This window comes from Lissotriton vulgaris, chromosome 10 (assembly GCF_964263255.1).
Source record: "Lissotriton vulgaris chromosome 10, aLisVul1.2, whole genome shotgun sequence".
NCBI lineage: Eukaryota > Metazoa > Chordata > Amphibia > Caudata > Salamandridae > Lissotriton > Lissotriton vulgaris.
Genome location: NC_141698.1, coordinates 282099223 through 282120683, shown reverse-complemented (window position 1 = coordinate 282120683; position 21461 = coordinate 282099223). Strand labels below are relative to the sequence as shown.

At 47.0% G+C, this 21461-nt stretch overlaps 1 protein-coding gene across 29 annotated transcripts in view; it reads left to right on the top strand.

The window, feature by feature from the left end:
- The window catches only part of MAP4 (microtubule associated protein 4), a 1807860-nt gene that overhangs the window by 1758608 nt on the left and 27791 nt on the right, over positions 1-21461 (top strand). For all 29 annotated transcript variants that reach the window (XM_086941043.1, XM_086941031.1, XM_086941029.1 and 26 more), the window contains one exon: positions 20293-20405. In XM_086941043.1, the coding sequence (XP_086797169.1) occupies positions 20293-20405 (113 nt within the window). The remainder of the gene's footprint in view (positions 1-20292; positions 20406-21461) is intronic.

The following is a 21461-nucleotide window of genomic DNA, read 5'->3' as shown; positions in this document are numbered from 1 at the left end:
GCAGAGAAGGTGGTAGGAACGTCCTTAGGACAAAGGTCAGGGTCAAGACCTTTTTCCACCTCTAGGCATAACCTCCTGAAAAGAGTCCCCTAAAATTCCTCTGGAATAATTTCAGACCACCTCAGGCATCTACTCTGATCTGTGGAAGTCCAACATTGCAGGCTAGAGATTGATGAGGGAATGTGCAGACTTAGATATTTTAGAACTAGCACCAGAGTGTGATGGGCACTCCACCCTGTCCCTTTAGTCTGGTAACCCCGCCAAATGACTAGAGAGTGACATGGAAATCAGGATATCGTCCACAATTGATTCTGCCCCTGGACCAACATAAGTGGGAACTAACTTAACACTGAGTATAACAATAGAATAGCACTATGGGTGCAGAAAACGAGCTGCTAAGAGTTGTACTGTCAGATGAAAAATTCACTTGGATATCAATCTTGTCCTAAAACCTGAATTTCATTCCAAATCTAACATTGCCGAAATGCTCGCATGCTCTCAGTATGTATGAATGCGATATTATTACAGCGCAAACTTTGCCAAAAGACTTCGGAGCACAATACTCAGTCAAACGCAAGCATAAAGTCATTGAGTGTTTGGAGAGGTAGCTCTGTTATTGAACGTTAATGCATTGTACTGTAGCGTTCTTTAAAAAGGTGAGTTTTCAACTCTTTGCTTAATTGATGCAGCACTCAGGCTTTCCTCATGCATACTGAGATGTTGCCCCAGATCCTGGATGCATAGGTGGAAAAGGCCTGCTGCGTTTTTTTTAATGAAAGGGTCGCAACAGTGAAAGGTACCCATATGACCCAGGCAAAAATAAGGCTAATGTTGGACCTTCCACAGTCGCACTGGATCCTACACACTCCCTATATATGGCAGAGGTATTTAAACTAGGGTATGGGCCCACCTGAGGGTGGGGGGCTGAATTGAGTGAGTGGAGGGCGGCAGGCAGTGGTCACAAGGGCTATTTAAAAATTCCCCTAAAAAAAGGTGCATCCCCCTCAACTCCTTTTTGGAAAGTTTTGGGGTGATCCATCAAGCGGGGGCGAGAAAAGGGGGGTGTCGAAAAATGCATTTTGCTCATGCAATTTTCCTAAATAAAATTAAACAGCGATACTGCAAGAACGACTAAACAGAACTTTGGCACAACGTTAGATCTTGTTTAAAATGCTTGTTTTTTGTGACTTGGTGTAAATTCGTGCTGCAGTTTTTAAGAAATTAAGGTTAAAATATTTGTACATTTCATGCTGACAGATCTCAAGATAGGATAAGATCTGATTGGCTGCCACCACATCGATCAATCAAAAAGAGCCTTACCTAATCCATGAAACATCATTTTACTAGACCAATAGAGGGGTCTGATATATCATTATCAGTATATATCCCCTAAGTGCGTGAAATAACACTATTCCACAGGTGAAGATGTTTAAATTTATAAACAAAAATATAAACACAGGCCACCACTCACTACAAACCAAAAAGTGTGCCTCACGGTCGAAACACCAGAGGGGGTTCCCGGCTAGCAATAACCGGTATACCCACTTCTCATCATCGGTCACTCTCTCTGTGTGAAGAGAAAGAAGTACACAAAGACATTCAAATGTGCACAAGTGAGAATAAAGACATGTGTACAAATAGTGAACAATTACAAGCACTATTGTGAAACTGTGAATGAATACACCCATAACCCCATACAAAAAAATAAATAAAATCCTGGTAAGGTTTTGCTGGCTATCTATCTTTTATTCCATTGCTGCAAAGCCTCCCAATTAAAAAATGGTTAATTATATACCATCATTGTTTATTTAGAGCCGACATGTTTCGTTGCTCCAATTTCAGCAACTTCATCAGGGCAAAGAAGGGGTTCTCGCGATTCTCAATCTTCACACCTTGTGAATAAAAAGACCTGTGTAAATATAAAAAGCCAGAGCGCAGAAATGATTACACTACGCCCCTCCAATGAAGGTATTTCAAGACACATTAAAACCACACATTGGGGTTATCAAGGACCATTGTTTACCTTGTGATTGCCTAGTCTTCACGTACCGGCAATCAAGTAACGGACCCCATGTCACATATTCACGTGTCCACCACGGGCTCGGAGTATTTCGAGCAACCTGAATGAAATCAACACATCAGTAAATTCCTGCCCATCAAAAAATCTGGAAATACATACACTCCCATCTACAGAATGACGACTGATTCTGAGCGCGCGCCAGCCTTCCAATACCTAAGTTGTGCCACAGATGTTTACTAGCTGCGACACACCACCCTAAAACATCACTGTGTGTACCCCCGGGGGCCAGTTAGAAACGTGACTGTAACGTAGCTCTGAGTATTTTGTATGCTAACAGCTCACACATCATTATCGAAACTTGAAAAGGTTAGCCAATGTTTTGCACACCACGCTGTACCGCACACATTCTGCCTTACTGATGCCGAGACCCTCCGGCGCTTTCGACGATCCTTACTGCAAGCTGCCCAGAGGATCCAGAAATAGCCGGGGGGACCGGCTCCGCCCACCACGCTGCGGGGTGCGGCCTTCTTGGAGTGGGTTAAGATCACACCAGAGCGAACCCAGTGTACAGAGGGTCCCGCGGTCTCTGGGGATTATAGAGCGGAATAGACACTCCTCTCACCACGATACATGGCGCGGAGCATGCCCACAATAAGCCACGGCCATCTTGAAGTGTAATAAACACCTACGAGCCAAAATGCCAGAGGTCCAAGCAGTCCTTAAAATGACCAATGATATTGAAATGGACATTAAATTCTGTATTTTTAGTAAGTAACTCAGAAAAATAATTTGGCCAGGCTAAAAAAAAAAGGGGAAAAGGGTGGTGAAAAGAGGAGGGAGGCAGAACACCATCTATGCATCAATTACACCACATCACCTATTCCAGATATGTATAGATAAATGTATAATTGTGGAAAACATCAGTATAAGTGTTCCAGGCCCAAAAGGGGGCGGGGATGGCAGATGCTGGGGAGCAAACAGTGTTCCCTTATAGCTGGATCTAGCCTCCACTAAAACCCTGGTGTATTACATTAAATGGGTATAATACAGGATGGAGGGAGAAGGGAAAATGATTTTAATCATAGGTGGTGCTATATATCTGATGGATCGAGACATGGGACCTCCTCCCAACGAGACAATTACTGTAAATATCAGGTTCACCTCCTACTCACTTTATTCCATTCGATAGTTTCATTCAACCCTTCTTGATCTGTCTTCTCTGAAAAGATCCATTTAGCCTCTTTTCCTGCCAAGATGGTGTCCAAATTGTATGTCACCTACTACTTTCTCTAAGACTGTCCATTTGAGATCTCTCTGATCATGTCCCTGTTCCGTAAAGTGTTGCACCAACCGGGTTGTGAGTTTCTTCGCTCTGATCGTACTCAGGTGTTCTTGTATACGGATCTTGACTTTGCGAATGGTGAACCCAATGTAATACAGCCCACAGCTACAAGTCAGTCTGTAGATCACGTGTGACGTGTTGCAATTGCTAAACCGATTGAGAAACCAGGTTCTGCCATCATGTAACGTGACACTTTTTGTGGCTGACGTAAGACCACACACGGAGCAGCTGCCACGTGGATAGTGTCCCGTGGGGATGGTACTGACCTGAATAGTACTAGGGCATCGAGTATGGACCAGCTTGTCACGTAAATTGGACGCCCTTTTAAAAGCAAATCGCTGGGCCAGCATCTTCTCAGTGGCGGTGTCCAAAATAGACCAGTGTTTTCTGATGATCTGTCTTATTCTGGTCGAGAGTGGATCAAACGTAGTGACCACTGGGAGGCAGGTTTGCTTTTCTTTCACATTGCACTCTAAAAGGGCTTCCCGCATTGTGTTTAGTGCCCTCTTACGGGCTTGTTTAATCACCTTCACTGGGTAATCTCTTTGTTTAAGTTTGGTGACGAGTTCTTCTGATTGGTCCATAAAGGCCTCAGTAGTAGAGCAATTACGCCGGTATCTCAAAAATTGCCCCACCGGAAGATTATCCCCGAGTGACCTGGGGTGGAAGGAATGGTAATGAAGAAGAGAGTTTCCATCAGTCTCCTTGTGGTGCACACTGGTCGCCAATTTATGGTCCACTGCAACAATGTCCACATCAAGATAGACTGCCTATACGTTACTGATGGTCCAAGTAAAACGTAGGCTGGAATCAGCTTGGTTCAGCCATTGTAAAAACATGTTAAGCCGGTCCTCTGTACCTGTTCAGATACAGAGGACATCATCTATATACTGCCTCCACAGGGAGATATTCCCCTGGAATGGATTGGACGGATGGTGGACCACATTTTCCTCAAACTGGCCCACAGATATGCAGGCCAGACTGGGAGCAAATGTGGCCCCCATCGAGGTCCCCGATGTCTGCAGGTAAAGCTGGCCCCTATACTCGAAAAGATTCCTAGTGATTGCCAGCTCGATGCACTGCAACACGAATGTCTGTGATGTGTCGTAGAACCATTCCAAGGACCCCAGGGCCTCGCTGCTGCCACCAGCGTGGCATCATGGGGGATACTGGTGTACAACAACTCGATGTCGATGGTCACCAGTAATTGGTTCTCTGGATCATAATCAATCACTTTCAAAATGTTAAGGATATCAGTGGTATCCTGTACATACAATTTCTGTGTGACCACAGCTTCCCTCAGAAAAAAATCTGCGAACTGATATAGAGGTTCGAGAACAGACTGGATCCCTTAAACAATGGGGTGGCCCGGGGCGGGCGTTGGGGCTTGTGGATCTTAGGCAGGATATAAAATGCTGGTACTCGTGGTTTGGCATTAGTGATATCTGCTTCCTTTGAGGTGATCCACTTTTTAACCACAGCATCCGCCACCATGTTCTTGATGGTTTCAGAAAGTTCAGGGGTCGTGTCTCGTACCAAAGGCTGATAATTAGTACGGACCTCCAACAGTTTGAATATCTCTGCTTCGTAGTCAGTGGTATTAAGCACAACAAAGATGTGGCGGCAGCCATTTTTGGACTCGAGGACTTAATCCCCTGTCCTGTAAAAAAAAAAAAAACATAGGGTGACCCGTTCAAGCTTTTTTTAATGTTGTAGAGACCCCCAACAACACTAAAAAAACACAGCAAGACCGTGACCCCAGAAGAACTTGCCGTATTTTTTTTAGCGCTCCGAGCTATATGTTCTCATCTTGCCTTCAGGGACACATTGTGGTTAGTTCAACAGCTGTATTTTGTGGTTTAAAAAAGGTTTTTTTTTTAAAAGACTCCAAAGACATTTGTAATGCCTTTTTTTTTTTTTGAAAACCTTTATTATGTAAAGAAAGAGACAGTTACAGACCTACAACCACGGAGGCTGGTCAGTCAAACACAACAACATCAACATCAAAGTACACAGCTCTTCAGCCGACAACCCGGGGGTCCGGCAGCGATATCTTGTGGTCATGTAGAGCAGGTGGTATAACTAGGATCAGTGAAAGGTTTCAATGCCTTTTTTTAAATGCCTCTTTTACAATGACACCGTTTATATTGTTAATTGGCATAGTCAGCCATGCTTGGTGGCAGGGAGTTGGGCGTAAGACTTGGCTTTTTTTTTTATATAAATGAAAAAAAAAATTAAATGATAGAACCAAAGGTTAAAGTTACATTGTAGGCAGGAATTCTAATATACTCCTTTAAAAACCCCTGAATCGCTGAAAAAACAAAAGGTTAAAGAGGCATTATAGTTAGGATAAAATAAGTTGAAGCATACCGTTTTAAACCACTGAAAATCACCCCATTTACCAAACTCACGTAACTATAATTCGTACCCTTGCCACGCAGTGCTTCTACCCTTGCATATTACATCACTCATGACATGTTTAGTTACTGCACTGGTAACATCCCTTATGTCATCTGAAAGCCATCATTGATATCACATCACTGTGCATTGCAAGGGCACAAGTTATAGTTACCTTTAAGGCACCAGTTATAGTCACTTGAGAGAACTATAACTGGTGAATATCTTCGGTGTTGTTCGTTTAAACCAGTATGTTTAAACTGACATTTTCACCTAACTACAATGTCCCTTTAACCACTGTTTTTTTCCGTGAAGGTACCTATAATCAGGGACCATTCCAGGAGCATTATAAACAGCCTTAAAGTGTTCGTTTTATACTGGAACCACGGTCAGTGATGAAGCTGAGCTCACACTATTTCCTTAAAGCACTTTCCCTAACATAAAAGGCTTCACATTAATGTATCATATATACAAGTTTGAACAACTTATACATATAGATCCAAATCTTGCCTAGTGGCAAACAAACCTCTTTCACAGGTCTATATTGTGAAACTGTAAACTGTCAGCCAAAACGTTTGTGCTGCTTGCGGTTCGGCCTACTTGTCTTGTGGACAAAATAAACATGAAAACCTGTTGTCCCGGACCCCAGATAGTATGCCCTTGAAATCTAGCTATAGGACTTCCACAGCTCTGTGCAGTATTTTAATGGTTAAAAAGTGTTAAAAGCGCCTGATTTTATAGAGTAATTGTAAAAAGAAATGGGTTTGTCATTTGGTGGGGGGTGGCACGATGAAATGCTTTTACTGTTGTGTGTGTGTGGTGGGGGAGCTGACACTAAACATTACAAAGTTTTGAAGACCACTGATCTATGGTGAAAAGTAAAATCTCAGCAAAGATATTCTGCATGACGCACATCAGCAACGTGATATGGCATGGATGCAGACAATTATAGTAATACCACTGATCATTACTAGGAATCCCTGCTGAATATTTCTATAGAGTACAGGTTTTAAAATACCATTGAAATAACAGTTAACACGTCTGGCCAAAGTAACCATTTATTTAAAAAGCATTAAATGCCCATCAAATACTGCAATTGCAAGTTTTAACCTGAGTTCACCCTAGAAATTTTTACAAGTCAACCACATCAAATCTACGCTTATGTTAATGACTGACTTAAGACTTTAAGAGCACAGTGCTGTGGCATAGGCTCACATAGTACTGAACAAATCGAAATTTTGAGTGCATAATTTGATAAAGAAATCAGTGATGCATCATGCACTTAGCAAATATAAGATGCACTAAATGTAGAAACTTAGCCTTTTGCAAGGTCCAAAACCACAAAGGTCTATCTTGAAACAAAGTAGCCTTGCACTCTCCTTATTCCACAGTTCAGGTTAAGTCTGCATGTTTACCCAGGCAAGTTGTTTTAGACTCTTAAGGTTTATGTCTGCTACTTAATGAACAGAGGAGATCTTGCAGTGAATCAGACCTTCCGAGGACCAGAACCTAAGACCGCTATTCCAGAAACAGCACTTTCTGTAGAAGGTGTGCACCACTATAATTTCACAGTCCGATGTCCTTGGACAATGGAGAAGAAACATCTCCACATCAATAACAAAGGCAGTAAGGCTTGGTTTAAAATCATTTGTGCCAATTTATAAATGGCCAAATTGAGATGGTGTTGGCTGGCAACACTAACACAGTTTTCAGTTTTTGAAAACTGAAGGCACAAAAACTTTTTGGAGGTGAAATAGTGAACATTGCACCTTCATCATAACAAAGTATCCCAGGGAAAAATATTTCACATGGGTGTGGGCTGAATTAAGATCAAGGCTTCAAATATCTGTTTACGATGGGTGAAAAACTGAAATGCTGAAAGGCAGCCAACAGCCTTATGAATGCCTTTTTAAAAACAATCTGTTTATGGAGTATTATACCATAAACCTACTGTGGGGGCATGGAAGGAACAGAACGTAGACTGGGTCGCGGGAAATAAGGTTTTATTTTCTTAAGTACACGTTTCTGCCTGCTTGTTAGTCTTTCAGCGGCAAACTGTGCTGGGTCCGTGGTGGCGGGTGGCACTCGGAACGTTTATAGTCTTCTTTGGGTCTTGCTTCTCCGTGAGGGCACTGTCAGCTCCCGAGTTGCGCCACCATGGAAAGAAAAAGGAAAGCTTTAGTGGTGCTGACTGAGTTTCAATACCTATGGGACCGGGGTAGAGGATTCCTACAATACCCGTGCTCTCCTAATCACTCTACCGGTTTGTGAGGAGGTGAGGTGGCGGGTCATGGGCAGGGGTTGTGAGGAAGTTAGGAGGGGTTAAGCCGTGTGAATCGTAGCAGCGTTATACTCTGGTTATGGGCGTCCCCGCCTCCCTGCCCAACCCGAGAGACGCTCTCGTACCTGGTGAAGCCACTCTCTCCATTGAGCGTGGCTCTGGGATGAGTGGGGACGTTTGCCTCCTGGCCCTCCTGCCGTCTCGGGGTCTTCTCCTCTGCTCTCCTTCGGTCTGCAAACGCTGTCTCTCCTCGCTTCTCCCGCTACTCCGTTCTCTTCCTCCTCGGCGTTGGTGATGACACACGCCGTCAGCTGGGCTTCTGCACTTTTCTCCAATGGCTCCTTGCTGACGTATGTTGGGGGCGGGGCTTCTTCACAGTAGAATGCCCAGTTAAAGGCGCCCTGCTCCTTTTCTCCGCTACCACAGTCCCAATTCCAGCGCTCCTGTTGGGAATGAGAGAGAGAGGGTGACAGGGGTTGTACTGACCACCAGTCCTCTTCCACGACCTGCATATTCGGGAATGCCCCGTCACCTCCCCCTTGGACTTCCCCGATCGGGGAGAGATGGTACCCTGGAAAGATAATCCGCGTTACCATTGTCTTTCCCCTTTCTACGTCTAATCTCAAATGAATACGGTTGAAGTGACAAAAACCATCTGAGTACTCTTGGATTTTGTGCCTTATTACTGTACATCCATTGGAGAGGAGCGTGATCTGTGTACAATAAGAAAGGACATCCCTCTAGATAGTATTTAGGTTATCCACTGCCCATCTGATAGCCAAGCACTCCCTTTCGATAGTAGGGTATTTGCACTCCCTAGGAAACAGTTTCCTGATAATATTGAGGACTGGATGTTCTAGTCCATCTTCCCCTATTTGGGACAGGACCGCTCCTACTCCTGTGTTGGAGGCGTCTGTGGAGAGGATGAAAGGTTTATCAAAATTGGGGGGGATTAAAACTGGGTCATTTGTGATTATTTCTTTCAACTTTACAAATGCCTGGAGCACTTCAACTTTGGGGTGAGTTAGAGCGGTCTGTTTGACCTCCTTTCTCAACAGATTAGTAAGGGGGGTGGCTATTTCAGCAAATTGGGGTACAAATCGTCTATAATAGCCGATCAAACCCAAGAAGGTTCTAAGCTCTCTTTTTGTGAAAGGAAAAGATGTGTTGGCTATCGCTTTAACTTTTTCAGTCTGAGGAGCAATTACTCCTTCTCCGAGTACGTACCCTAGGTATTTTACGTGTGGGTATGCAGCTCTAGATTTTTTTGCGTTAATATGCAGCCCTGCTTCTTTTAATGCCAAAAGTATTGTCTAGATGTGTTGTAGATGTTCCTCCCATGTCGGACTAAATACCACAATATCATCGAGGTAGGCCGAGCAAAAGGAAGAATAGGGGTGCAATATCGTGTTCATCAGACGTTGAAACGTTGCTGGGCTGCCATGAAGCCCGAAGGGTAACACATTAAAATCAAAAAGCCCCTCATCTGTAGAGAAGGCGGTCTTCTTCTTATCTTCCTCCCTCAAAGGGACTTTCCAATAGCCCTTCGTTAAATCAAAGGTAGTGATGTAGCTAGGTTCTCCCAGTTTTTCTATCAATTCGTCCACCCTAGGAATAGGATAAGCATCAAAGGACGAAATGGCATTTAAGGCTCTGAAGTCCTTACAAAAACGTGTGGAGCCATCTGGCTTGGGGACCATTACTATGGGCGAAGCCCAATTACTTTTGGAGGGTCGTATTACTCCTAGTTGTAGCATGTCTTCGATTTCCTTCTTCACCGCTTCCTGGCGTGCAGCAGGGATACGGTAAGGCCTGTGTTTCACATGTTTACCCTCAGGGGTCTCAATGTGATGTTCAGCCAGGTGAGTTCTACCGGGAAGATCCGAGAATATGTCAGAAAAGGGTTTTAAGGTGTTCTGTAATCCCTTTTTCTGTTCACAAGTTAGCCCTTCATTTATACGGAGTAGATCTATGGTTGTGTTTTGTTTTGTTATCGTTAGAGCTGCGTTGTCTTTGAGTTTAGGCCCTAACCACTTTTTCAGCATATTAATGTGATAACATTGCTTCCTATTGGGGAAAACCTGCACTCTATATGTGGTTTTACCAATGGTTTCAACCAACGGATATGGACCTAACCACTCACTTTGGAATTTCTTGGTGGATGATGGCAAGAGTACCAAGACCCAGTCTCCTACGGCTAACGTTCTCCATCTCTTCCCTTTGTCATATTGCTTTTTCTGCCTTTTCTGCCTTGTTTCCAAATTAGATGCTGCTAGTTCGCTTAACTTCCCTATTCTAGATCTTAACTCCTGGGTATATTCTAGCAGGGACTTATGCTTGTTTTCTTCCTCTTCCTCCCATGCATCGCGTGTGATTTCTAGAAGTGACCTGGGTTGTCTCCCATAGAGCAGCTCAAAAGCAGAGTAACCAGTGCTGCTTTGTACTTGTGCTCGCAATACATATAGGGCCAATGGTAGCAGTCTGTCCCAATCTTTTACCTCTGTAGAGAGGATCTTTTTCAAGGTAGTCTTGAGTGTCCTATTGTACCTCTCGACTAATCTGTCTGTTTGAGGGTGATAAACCGAGGTACGGATATGCCTGAGGTCTACGGTTTTACAAACTTACCTCATTAATTTCAACACGAAAGGGGTACCCTGGTCTGTCAAAATTTCTTTAGGAAATCCCACCCTAGAAAATAATTCAATCAGTTTTTCAGAGATGTTCTCTGTCGTGGGAGGCCAGTGGTCCGGACACCTCTTTAGACCTTAGCATGCTTTCTCCCCCTACCGCGGCTACGGAGGAGGGTGCATCATATGCAGTGGTGTTCCATAGGGCGGCTGAGGCCTTAAACCTTGAACTTCCTGTGGTGGCGGTAAGGACTAACTTCCTGACCGAGGTGCTTCAACTGGCGGTGGCCTCTTCGGAGCCCCTGCTGCTGTTCAATGAGGCCCTCACGGACATCCTTCTGGGCACTTGGTCCAAACCCAACACAGGGGCTCCTGTAGCTAGGATGATTGCCCGACGCCACTGCTGGCCCCGGGTGACCCCATGTTCCTCTCCCAACACCCTACTCTCGAGAGCTTGGTGGTCCAAACCTAGACTTCCAAGGCCGCATTCCCTACTGCTCCACCTGATAGGGAATCCAAGAAGCTGGACCATCTTGGGAAGAAAATGTTTTTTTTATCCAGCTTAGGACTACGATCGGTGAATTCTGCATGTCTCTTGGGCCTTTGCTCCCATTCTCTGTGGGACACGGTCGCACAGATGCTGCTACAGTGTCCGGAGGTAGCCTGGGCCGTGCTCTCCCGTGCAGTTGCTGAAGGGAGAAATGCAGCGAAGTTCGCCATGCTATGTGGACTGGACACCACCGACTGGCTGGGCAGGACGATTTTAACGTCAGTAGCCCTGAGACGCTACGCCTGACTGAGGTCCACTGGCTTTTCGGATGATGTCCAAGCTACACTTTTGGACATGCTCTTTGATGGCCGTCGTCTATTTGGCAACAAAGCAGACAACGCGCTAGATTGCTTTGAGGAATCCAGGGCTGCAGCCAGGCCCTTTGCCCGTGCTTCTACCTCTCGCCCGCTCAGTTTGCTTTTCACCCCTTTTGTGGCTATGGAAGGGGTGCCCTGGCTTGTTACGCAGGCCTGTGGCTCTGGACGGAAGCTGTCCAGCCTCCGCACGGCCAGGGACGTGGGACCCACCGTCGTGGGTCTGGGGGCCAGCGGGCAGGCCAGTCGACCAGCCTGCCCTCTGCAGCAGCCTCCAAGCCCTCCTAGTCTGAACTTTTAGGAATACCATTTGCCAGTGGATGGCAGGATTTGCCATCACCTCCTACCTGGCTCAACATCACGTCGGACAGGTGGATTTTGCAGATAGTTCAAAGGGGCTTCCCCCCCCCCCCCCCCCCCCCCTCTAGAGACTACCCCTCCATCCATGCCACCTCGATTCCATCACATGTCGGAGGATCACTTGGCCCTTCTCCACCAGGAAGTTATGGCACTCTTGGCCAAGGGAGCCATTGAGCGAGTTCCTGTCCCAGAAGTAGGTTGTGGTTATTATTCCCACTACTTTCTGGTGCCCAAGAAGGACAAGGGCCTGCGTCCTATCTTGGATCTCAGGAACGTCAACCTCCTTCTCTGGAAGGAGAAGTTAAAAATTTTAACATTATCTCAGGTCCTGTCTGCCCTCAACCCTGGAGACTGGATCGTAGCGTTGGACTTGCAGGACCCTTATTTTCACATCCCCGTCCTGCCTGCCCACAGGCGTTACCTACAGTTCACGATAGGCCGTGATATTTTGATATTTATTAATTTTTGTAGAGCGCATCTATCGCTCCGGAAGGAGCATCCTGGCGCTGACAATCAGAAGGGACCAGCTAGGTGAGGTGAGGAATCATATGGCTGCGAGGACTAACGGGTCGGGTTGAAGGAAGATCCAGGTCTTCAGGAGTTTCCTAAAGAGGGTTTCTGAGGGGACATGCCTAAGGTTAGAGGGAAGGCCGTTCCAAGCCTTGGCCGCCAGAAATGAAAAGGTTTTTCCACCTTTCGTTTTGAGCTTAAACCTGGGTATGATAACCAGATTAGCTTCTAATGACCTCAGGCAACGCGATGGAATGTATTGGGGGAAGCGCTTAGCAAGATAGGAGGGACCAGTGTTCTTAGTGGCTTTGAAGACAGTAACAAGGAGTTTAAAAAGGATCCTTTTATGGAGGGGCAGCCAATGGAGGGTGTTGAGGGCCGCAGAGGCCGAGGACCTTCTCGGAAGACCAAGAACGAGCCTGGCTGCCGCATGCTGGACGCTCTGCAGCTTCTTAAGGGTGGACTTTTTTATACCTGCCAGAATACCATTACAATAATCAAGCCTGGACAGGATCAGAGCCACGGCCACTGATTTCCTGGCGGAAATAGGGAGAAAGTCGAAGAACTTCTTTAGCTGTCTAATAAGATTAAAACAGCACCCTGCAGTGATGCGCGCATGTTCGTCAAAACTGAGGGACGAGTCAAATTGGACACCCAGATTGCGGGCCGATGAGACAGCACTGGGGGGTGCCTCGGAGTGTTGGGGCCACCAATCTTTTGGAGAGAAAAGGGTGTCTTTGCCTAAAGGTATGATTTCAGTTTTGGCGCTGTTGCACTTAAGGTGGTTATTGTTGAGCCATGCAAAGACTTGGGAAAGGCAGTTCTGGAATCTAAGAGCGGCATCAGGAAGTTTTTTGTCTATGGTGACGACAAGTTGGGTGTCGTCAGCGTAAGATGTTACAAGGATGCCGTGGGATTCGATCAGGGTAAGCAGGGGAGCCATGTAAATGTTGAAAAAGAGTGGGCTAAGAATGGACCCCTGGGGCACACCTGATGGAATGGTTCTTTCGCTGGAGAGGAAAGGGCCAAGTGAGACTGTTTGTGATCTGTTGGATAGAAATGAAGATATCCATTTCAGAGCGGTGTCCGACACACCAATTTCGCGCATTCTGTGGATGAGGATTGCATGAGAGATGGTATCAAATGCTGCGGTTAAGTCGAGCAGGATGAGTACTGCGTGTTTCCCCTCATCCTGCAGGAACTTAATGGTATCGGACACTTTCAGTTTACCGTGCTCCCCTTTGGCCTTACCCGCAACCCTCGGGTGTTCACGAAAGTGATGGCGGTGGTCTCAGCTCATCTGCACAGATCAGGAGTTTCAGTTTTCCCCATAGCTCGACGACTGGCTGTTGAAGGCGGGCTCGCCCCAGCAGTCGTCTCCCACCTCTAGACCTCGGCCAACCTCCTGCATTCGCTGGGGAGCAATTCAGGTGTCCCCTACCGAGGCTATGCAACTCCACTTGTGTCTCCCTAGATCAGCAGCCTGGGTCTCCTGGCAGTGACTCACCCAGTTGTCCGTACCACCGGAGTTCGAAATCTATAGGCACCGCCACCAATAGGCTCCGCAAGGCGTAGGACCGCCACGCTGCGGGACCCGGTCAGTACCGCCCGCTTCTCCAACCACACTGCCAGGTATGAGTGGCAATCCCGGGCAAGGGGCTTACAGCGCGACCACAGGTGGACGGCCCCGGCTGCAGCCGCCTCTCCTCCCCTCGGCCAGACCGGGAGGTATCAGGGCCCCACAGAAACAGTCCAGGCCTCAGTGCCAAGGCCTCACTACCCTAGGCGGAGGAAGCTCTGCTCCGGTCCTCTACTGACCGATCTGCCTTTGGTCAGTCGCCAATCCGAGGGCTCACCCCCAGCTCTCAGTCCAAATGGGGGTCTCACGCCGCCCTCCAGGCAGCTCCTGTCTCAGGCCTCCGCAACACCGACTCCGCCGCTCCCCGCACCAGTCCGGAGGCGTGGGGGGACCCAGAAGCACAGTAGGGCGCCCGGCCCGAACAGGCCCAAAACACCGGCCTCAATTAGTGGGCGCCCGTCCCGGCGAGCCTCCCGTTCTCCAGGCGCGGCACCACTCCAGGGTCTGTGAAACCCGATTCTGGCCGAAGCTCAAGGCAGCCTCACTGCAGGGCTCCAAGCCTTCTGCGCGCAGTTTCCGGTAGCTCGGGCAAGCCGCCCCGGTCAGGGCGGGTGCCAGCCGTAGTCCGATCCGGCAGGAGCAGCAAAGGCCACAGAGCCAGGCCCCGTCCGCACCTCCGTGGATCGCCGCTCTATCCGCTCCGGCAGCAGGCCCCCAGGTAACTGGCAACGGCAGGCACAGGTTTGAGCCCGAAAAACGCCTCTGGAGATACCTACTCAATGCTGGGTAATACGAGGCGCCGGAGGGTCACAAAACCACGTCCATCTTGGCCACGCCCCCCCTCCACAGTGCTTTTTAACGAGCGCATGAATGCACTAGGGTTTTCCTATGCCCACTGCGCCTTCGCTCTGGCGCCCCACATTAACCTTTTAATGATGGACACTTCATCCATTCCGGTCCCACTGACCTGGCGTGAAGATCTAAGCCATGATCTCCCCTTCCTCCCCACTTAGATTCCACCAGCCATCGGGCGGAACCGCATCAGGCTGAGAACCCTCCTCCTGATTCATACGTGAGTATCCCCAGCTCACTGATTTGTTTTGAAGTGCAACGTTCTGTGCACCTCTCCTACATCTCTGATACACCACTACTTATACATTTCAGACTGTCACACCCCCCACACCTGTATTGATAAAGACCCGCTGCGACCACCGACTGGGGCGCATGAGGGTCGCAACGTCGACGCCCACCTTAGGTCCAGAACCTCCAGGATCCGCTAAAAGAACATTAGGATTCCTTGGATGAGAACTAGCTTCTAGCCAATTCAAATCTTGTTTTATTGCAAAGAGAGGGGCTCGGTATTACCCAAAGGGAAATGGAGCGCCAGTATACTGTCAAGTAAAGCAAAGTTTTTTTCCCAATGGGAGATCAATTAATCCAAGATTCAAAGGAATTCAAAGGATTATCTCACTCAGCCTGCATCACTCACTCAAATATCCACATATTGCTCGGGGAACACTTACCAAAGAAAAAACATTATTTATGTAAAAATATACATTTTATTTCATTAAAAAACATATGAATTCATATACAGTTGTAATTAAAAATTCACACAATATACAATAAAACCACCTAATGTGGAAATGGAGAAAAATGGGAAAAGACAATAGTATTTGTCTTAATCTTGTTAGTTCGGACCCTCTGTTTGACAACACTGGGAAGGATTCCCTTCCTTATACCCAATTGTTTGTTGACAACTCCGAATTTAACCCTTCATAAATGCGTCAACGCGTTTCGGAAGCCTCAAATGTTTTTGGCCTCCTTCTTCAGGACAGTGTGTATGGTTTTCTCCACAGTCAATGTATCACCTATTACACAAATAAAATCCTTACTTAACCTTCAATCGATTGATTGGAACTTTACATGCTATTAAAACAACATACGATCTTTACTGTATACAGTATCATTTACAGTGTTTACGTGGTCATCGTATCTACCTAATGCACATGATCGTACTTTATTGACCGTTGATCTTTATGGATATTTTTTCATTATTTCTTACATATAAATGTTTTTCCATTGTGTTACAAGTATTACCCCGGCCAAAACTGTCCCATTGTATCTCACACTCAATCTTTATTTCACCATTCATACCAGTTTTTACTTTCAAATCTCACACACCTATGTAATTGCATCTTGGTAAGTTGAGTTATGTCAATTATTTTTCTCTTGGAGTCATTATATGAATTTCTCGATCTCCCAAATTCCTACTGACTATAAAAAGGTACAGCTCATTAATGTACCCCGATCCATGTTTAGATGGGAGTCTCACTATTATTCTGGCATTTAACTGTTACCTTTTAAAAAAACGATGGAAAGCCTCAAACGCTATATGAACTTTGTCATTAGATTGCTTGAGCATGTATTCCTCATTGCATATGTGTATCAGAGAGCTTTTTAACCTAAAATTGCATGTAATAAGCATTTTCAAAGTAATGTGTCCTACCCAACAGAACCACTATTGTGTTTAACCATTAACTACCCAGGTACTGAGGGACACCGGGTTACCCCTTTTCTTTAATCACTCTGATGAACATGCCCTTTGATGGCACTAGCCTTTTTGGCTCCAAGGCACAGTGCGTTGGAGCATTTTAAGGACTCACGGGCTACGGCCAAGTCCTTAGGCCTTTTGACCATGCGCACTCCTTCCACTTCTGCTTTGCCCTCCTTTCGTGGCCAAGGAAGGGGTGCCCAAGCACGTTTGTTTCAGTGCCTCAGGCCTGCACAGCAACAGTCCCAGCGTAGCCGCAGATGTGGGACCCGCTGAGGTGGGTCACGGGCCAGTGAGCGGGTCAGTCCTCCACCTCCCCTGCTGCTACTGCCTCCAAACCTTCCTAGTCTGGAGTTTAGGCCCACCAAACGCCAGTGGGCGGCAGGATTCGCCATCACCTCCCCCACTGTTGTAGCATCACTTCGGACAGGTGGGTTCTGCAGATAGTCCGAAGGGGCTATTCCCCCCCCCCCCCCTTCAAGACTACCCCTCCAGCCATGCCACCTCAGTCCCACTGCATGTCGGGGCATCACTTGGTACTTCTTCAGCAGGAAGTTACGGCCCTCTTGGCCAAGGGGGCCATCGAGCGCATTCTGACGCCAGAAGTAGGTCGTGGTTGTTACTCCCTCTACTTCCTGGTTCCAAAAAAGGACAAGGGCCTGTGTCCGATCTTAGACCTTCGGAACGTCAATCGCTTCCTCCGGAAGGAGAAGTTAAAGATGCTCACACTTGCTCAGGTCTTGTCTGCCCTAGACCCGCAATACTGGTTGGTAGCGTTGGACTTGCAGGCCGCTTATTTTCATATCCCCGTCCTGCCGGCCCACCGGCGTTACCTGCGGTTCATGGTAGGCCACGAGCATTTTCAGTTCACTGGGCTCCCTTTTGGCCTTACTATCGCCCCTCGGGTGTTCACGAAGGGGATGGCGGTGGTCGCAGCTCATCTGCGCAGATTAGGGGTTTCAGTCTTCCCCTATCTCGACGACTGGCTGTTGAAGGTGGGCTCGCCCCAGGCAGTCATCTTCCACCTCCAGACTACGGCCGACCTCCTGCATTTGCTGGGGTTCTCCATCAACGTGCCAAAGTCTCACCTAATTCCCTCTCAGAAGCTCATTTTCATCTGAGGAGTTCTGGACACAGCACAGTTTCGGGTTTATCCTCCCGAACAGCGAGTTCGTGACATTTGGGCTATGATTCCGATCTTTCAGCCCTTATCCTGGGTTTCGATCAGGATGACCTTGAGGCTGCTGGGCCTCATAGCCTCCTGCATCCTGCTAACTAATCATTCCACATGGCATATGCAGGCTCTGCAGTGGGACCTGAAGTTCCAGTGGGCGCAGCATCAAGGAGACCTGTCCGAGTATGTCCATATCTTGGAAGGCACTGCACAACAGTTGCAGTGGTGGCTCACGAACCAACGTTGGGTCAGTAGCAGATCGCTCTCCCTTCCCCAAAGTGGTGACGGATGCGTCCCTCCTGGGATGGGGCGGCCACCTGGGAGAGGCGGAAATCAGAGGCCTCTGGTCTCCGCCGGAGTCCAGGCTCCATAACAACCTTCTGGAGCACCGGGGGATCCTACTTGCACTGAAAGCATTCCTTCCCTCTGTCAAAGGGAGAGTAGTGCAGGTGTTCACAGACAACACCACCGCCATGTGGTATTGCAACAAGCATGGCGGGGTGGGTCGTGGACCTTATGTCAGGAGGCTCTGCAAATCTGGACATGGCTGGAACGTCAAGGCATTTAGTTGACGGTTCAACACTTGGCAGGTTCTTTGAACGCCAGGGCGGACAAACTCAGCCTTAGGTGCATGATGGCTCATGAATGGCGTCTTCACTCGGAGATGGCGCAAGGTCTCTGTCAACAGTGGGGAGCTCCTTGGTTAGATCTATTTGCCACCGAAGAGAATGCGCAATGTCATCACTTCTGCGCGTTGGAATTTCCAAGGTGGCACTCGCTCGGCAACGCTTTTTGTCACAAGTGGAGCTGCAGTCTGTTGTACACCTTCCCGCCTATACCACTTCTACCCAGAGTGCTGAAGATCAGGCGCAACAGGGTCCAAGTCATTCTTGTGGACCTGAACGTGGCTTGAAGTGTTTGGTATCCCAAACTACTCAGAATGAGAATGGATCCCCCGATCCAACTGCCTCTTCAGGAGGATCTTCTGTTGCAGCAGCAGGAGACAGGCCTCCACATGATCCTGTCCAGCCTCCACTTACATGTGTGGAGATTGAGCAGTGACAGTTGATTCCATTTGACTTGCCTCCTGAAGTCTGTGATATCATTCTGGCAGCCAGGCGTCCTTCCACTAAATCGGTATACGCCTGCAGGTGGAACAAATTTGTGGCATGGTGCACAGCAAAGGCCTGTGGATCCCCTTTCTGCCCCTCTTATAGAAGTCCTTTTGTTCCTTCTTTCTCTGGCCCAGCAGGGCCCTACTCTGGGCACTATTAAGGGCTCTCTTTCTGCGATTTCGGCCTTTCTTAGGCTTCTTGATCAGCCCTCTCTTTTCAAGTCCCCCTGTGGTAAATAGATTTCTCAAAGGCATTACTCACCTTTTCCCTCCTATTCCTTTTGTAATGCCGCTGTGGGACTTGAATTTGGTTCTTACCTATTTGATGTGCGCTCCCTTTGAGTCACTTCAGAACTGTCCTTAGTTTATTAACTTTAAAGAGCCATCATCTCCGCAAGGCGCGTGAGTGAGCTCCAGGCTCTTTCCTGTAAGCCTCCTTTTATGTCGGTTCATCCGGACAAGGTTGTGCTTCGCACTTGTCCTTCCTTCTTGCCAAAGGTTATCACTGCCTTCCACATCGGGCAAACTATCACCTTGCCCACTTTCTTTCCACACCCTTCCAGAGAGGAAGAGAGGCTCCATCGCCTGGACCCAAAACGTGCACTCTCATTTTACCTGAATCTCATACAACAGTTCCGGGTGGATGACCAGCTCTTTGTTGGCTACATCGGCGCCTAGGAAGGCCAGGCTGTACACAAGAGGACTACCTCCCGCTGGGCCGTCTTGTGTATCAAGGCCTGTTATTCTCTGGCTAAAAAATAACCTCCGGTGGGGTTGCGCGCCCATTCTATCAGAGCAACAGCAGCTACTACTGCATTGGGCCGTGGTGTCCCCCTGCAAGACATCCGTCAGGCAGCCATGTGGGCCTTGCTGCACACTTTTACTAAGTATTATTGCCTGTACAGTCAAGTCCTGAGAGACTGCTTCTTTGGCCGTTCTGTTCTCCGTGACTTTCTGGTATGATCTTTGTTCGCAGACCCACCACCGGGGTCGGTATTGCTGGGGTATCTATTGTAAGGTAAGGAATCTATCACTGACGTGTTTCTTTCAGATGAACAAGTTACTTACCTTTGGTAACGATATGTAAGAAACATTAGTTAGTGATAGACTTATTACTTATTTATGCCAACGACGTACGCGGAGCCGCACGACTATGCATAGCGACGCGCAGGGGTACTGCTGACGAAAACTTTGCGGATTCAGTCTGATGCCTGGGGGTAATTCGAAGGTAAGGAATCTATCACCAACTAATGTTTCATACAGATATATCGTTACCGAAGGTAAGTAACTTGCTTGTCTGGTAAAACCCAGCCTTCAGACTAGTACTTTGATTCTATATCCTATTCCAAGATTCCCCTGCCTTTAGAATACATTTAATATATAATTATCCTAACATATCTCTTTGAGAAATAATTCTCTGTTTATTTTCGTGAGATATTTACCTTGACATTAACTCAGTGCTTTCCATTTCAGGGGGTGGTGATGTCAAAATTGAAAACCATAAAAGCAATGTCAAGGACAAGGTGCAGTCGAAGGTGGGATCGCTAGACAATGTGGGTCATGCTCCAGCTGGAGGCAAAGTGAAGGTAAGACTCTTTCAGTGGTTTTAAACTACATATGCCTCCCTTTATGAAATGTTCCCTTGCATACGAAATATACACCTGTGTAAAATTGGAATTGATGGGATCAGGAATCTACTTGTCGTAATGCAAAGTCGCTTGATGTAGTGCTCGACTTTCTACCAGGCTCCTTGGTTAGTCACTGTTGGGGAGCATGTCTTTTTCTTACCTAGCATACGTATCATTTGCACAGACCGAGAATATTCTTCCATGTGTCAGGAAGGGAACGATATTCTAAGACTGTGCATGTGAGGAGTCTACCCATGCTTGGAAGCTATTGCTACATGTAAGTAATGCTGTCAGGCTGTCACTCTCGTTGTGCTGAGGATTCATTTAACTTGCTGTAAAGTTGCCATCATCACTTTCACCAATCCAGAAAACAGCATAGACTGTACCAATGATATCTCTAAATTAGGCATTTCTTCATAGCTTGTGTTGAGTAAACTTAATCAAACTCTTTCTACATCTTGGTGCCGAAATGGTTTTGAAACCTTAGAGTTTAATTTTGTGGGAGGTGGAATATTTTTCATATCTGTTCTGGCCTTGTTCCTGTTTTTGCTCCCTCCTCCCCCACTTCCATACACAACTTCTCTTTCAGTTCCTAGAACTGATTAATGAGCCTTGGATTTGTAGTGATCCAGATAGCAGCTGCCCTTCTACAGAGTATCTTTTTCTTATTGCTTTATGAATAAATCTAGTCTGGGCTACATTTGGCCTGCTTCTTGGAGTGAATTGTTAATGAGTGCCAGTTTTGCACTGCAGTTACTTGCAGCTTTTATGGGAGCCACTGTCTGCCCTAACCAGTGATAGCTGGTTGACCCTTTCATTGCGAAGTCATGAAAGTGCACATCTATGGTCTGTTATGTAAGTTTTCAAGTGACTCCAGTATTGGAACTTTCATAGATTACCATAGCTTGTATCATTCCCCGTCGTCGGAATGGGAGCCTCGGTAAATAAAAAATAACATAGCAGTAGGTACAAAAGTGAAACAAAAAGGCCTAGGCCTCATCTCATTTTGTAGCA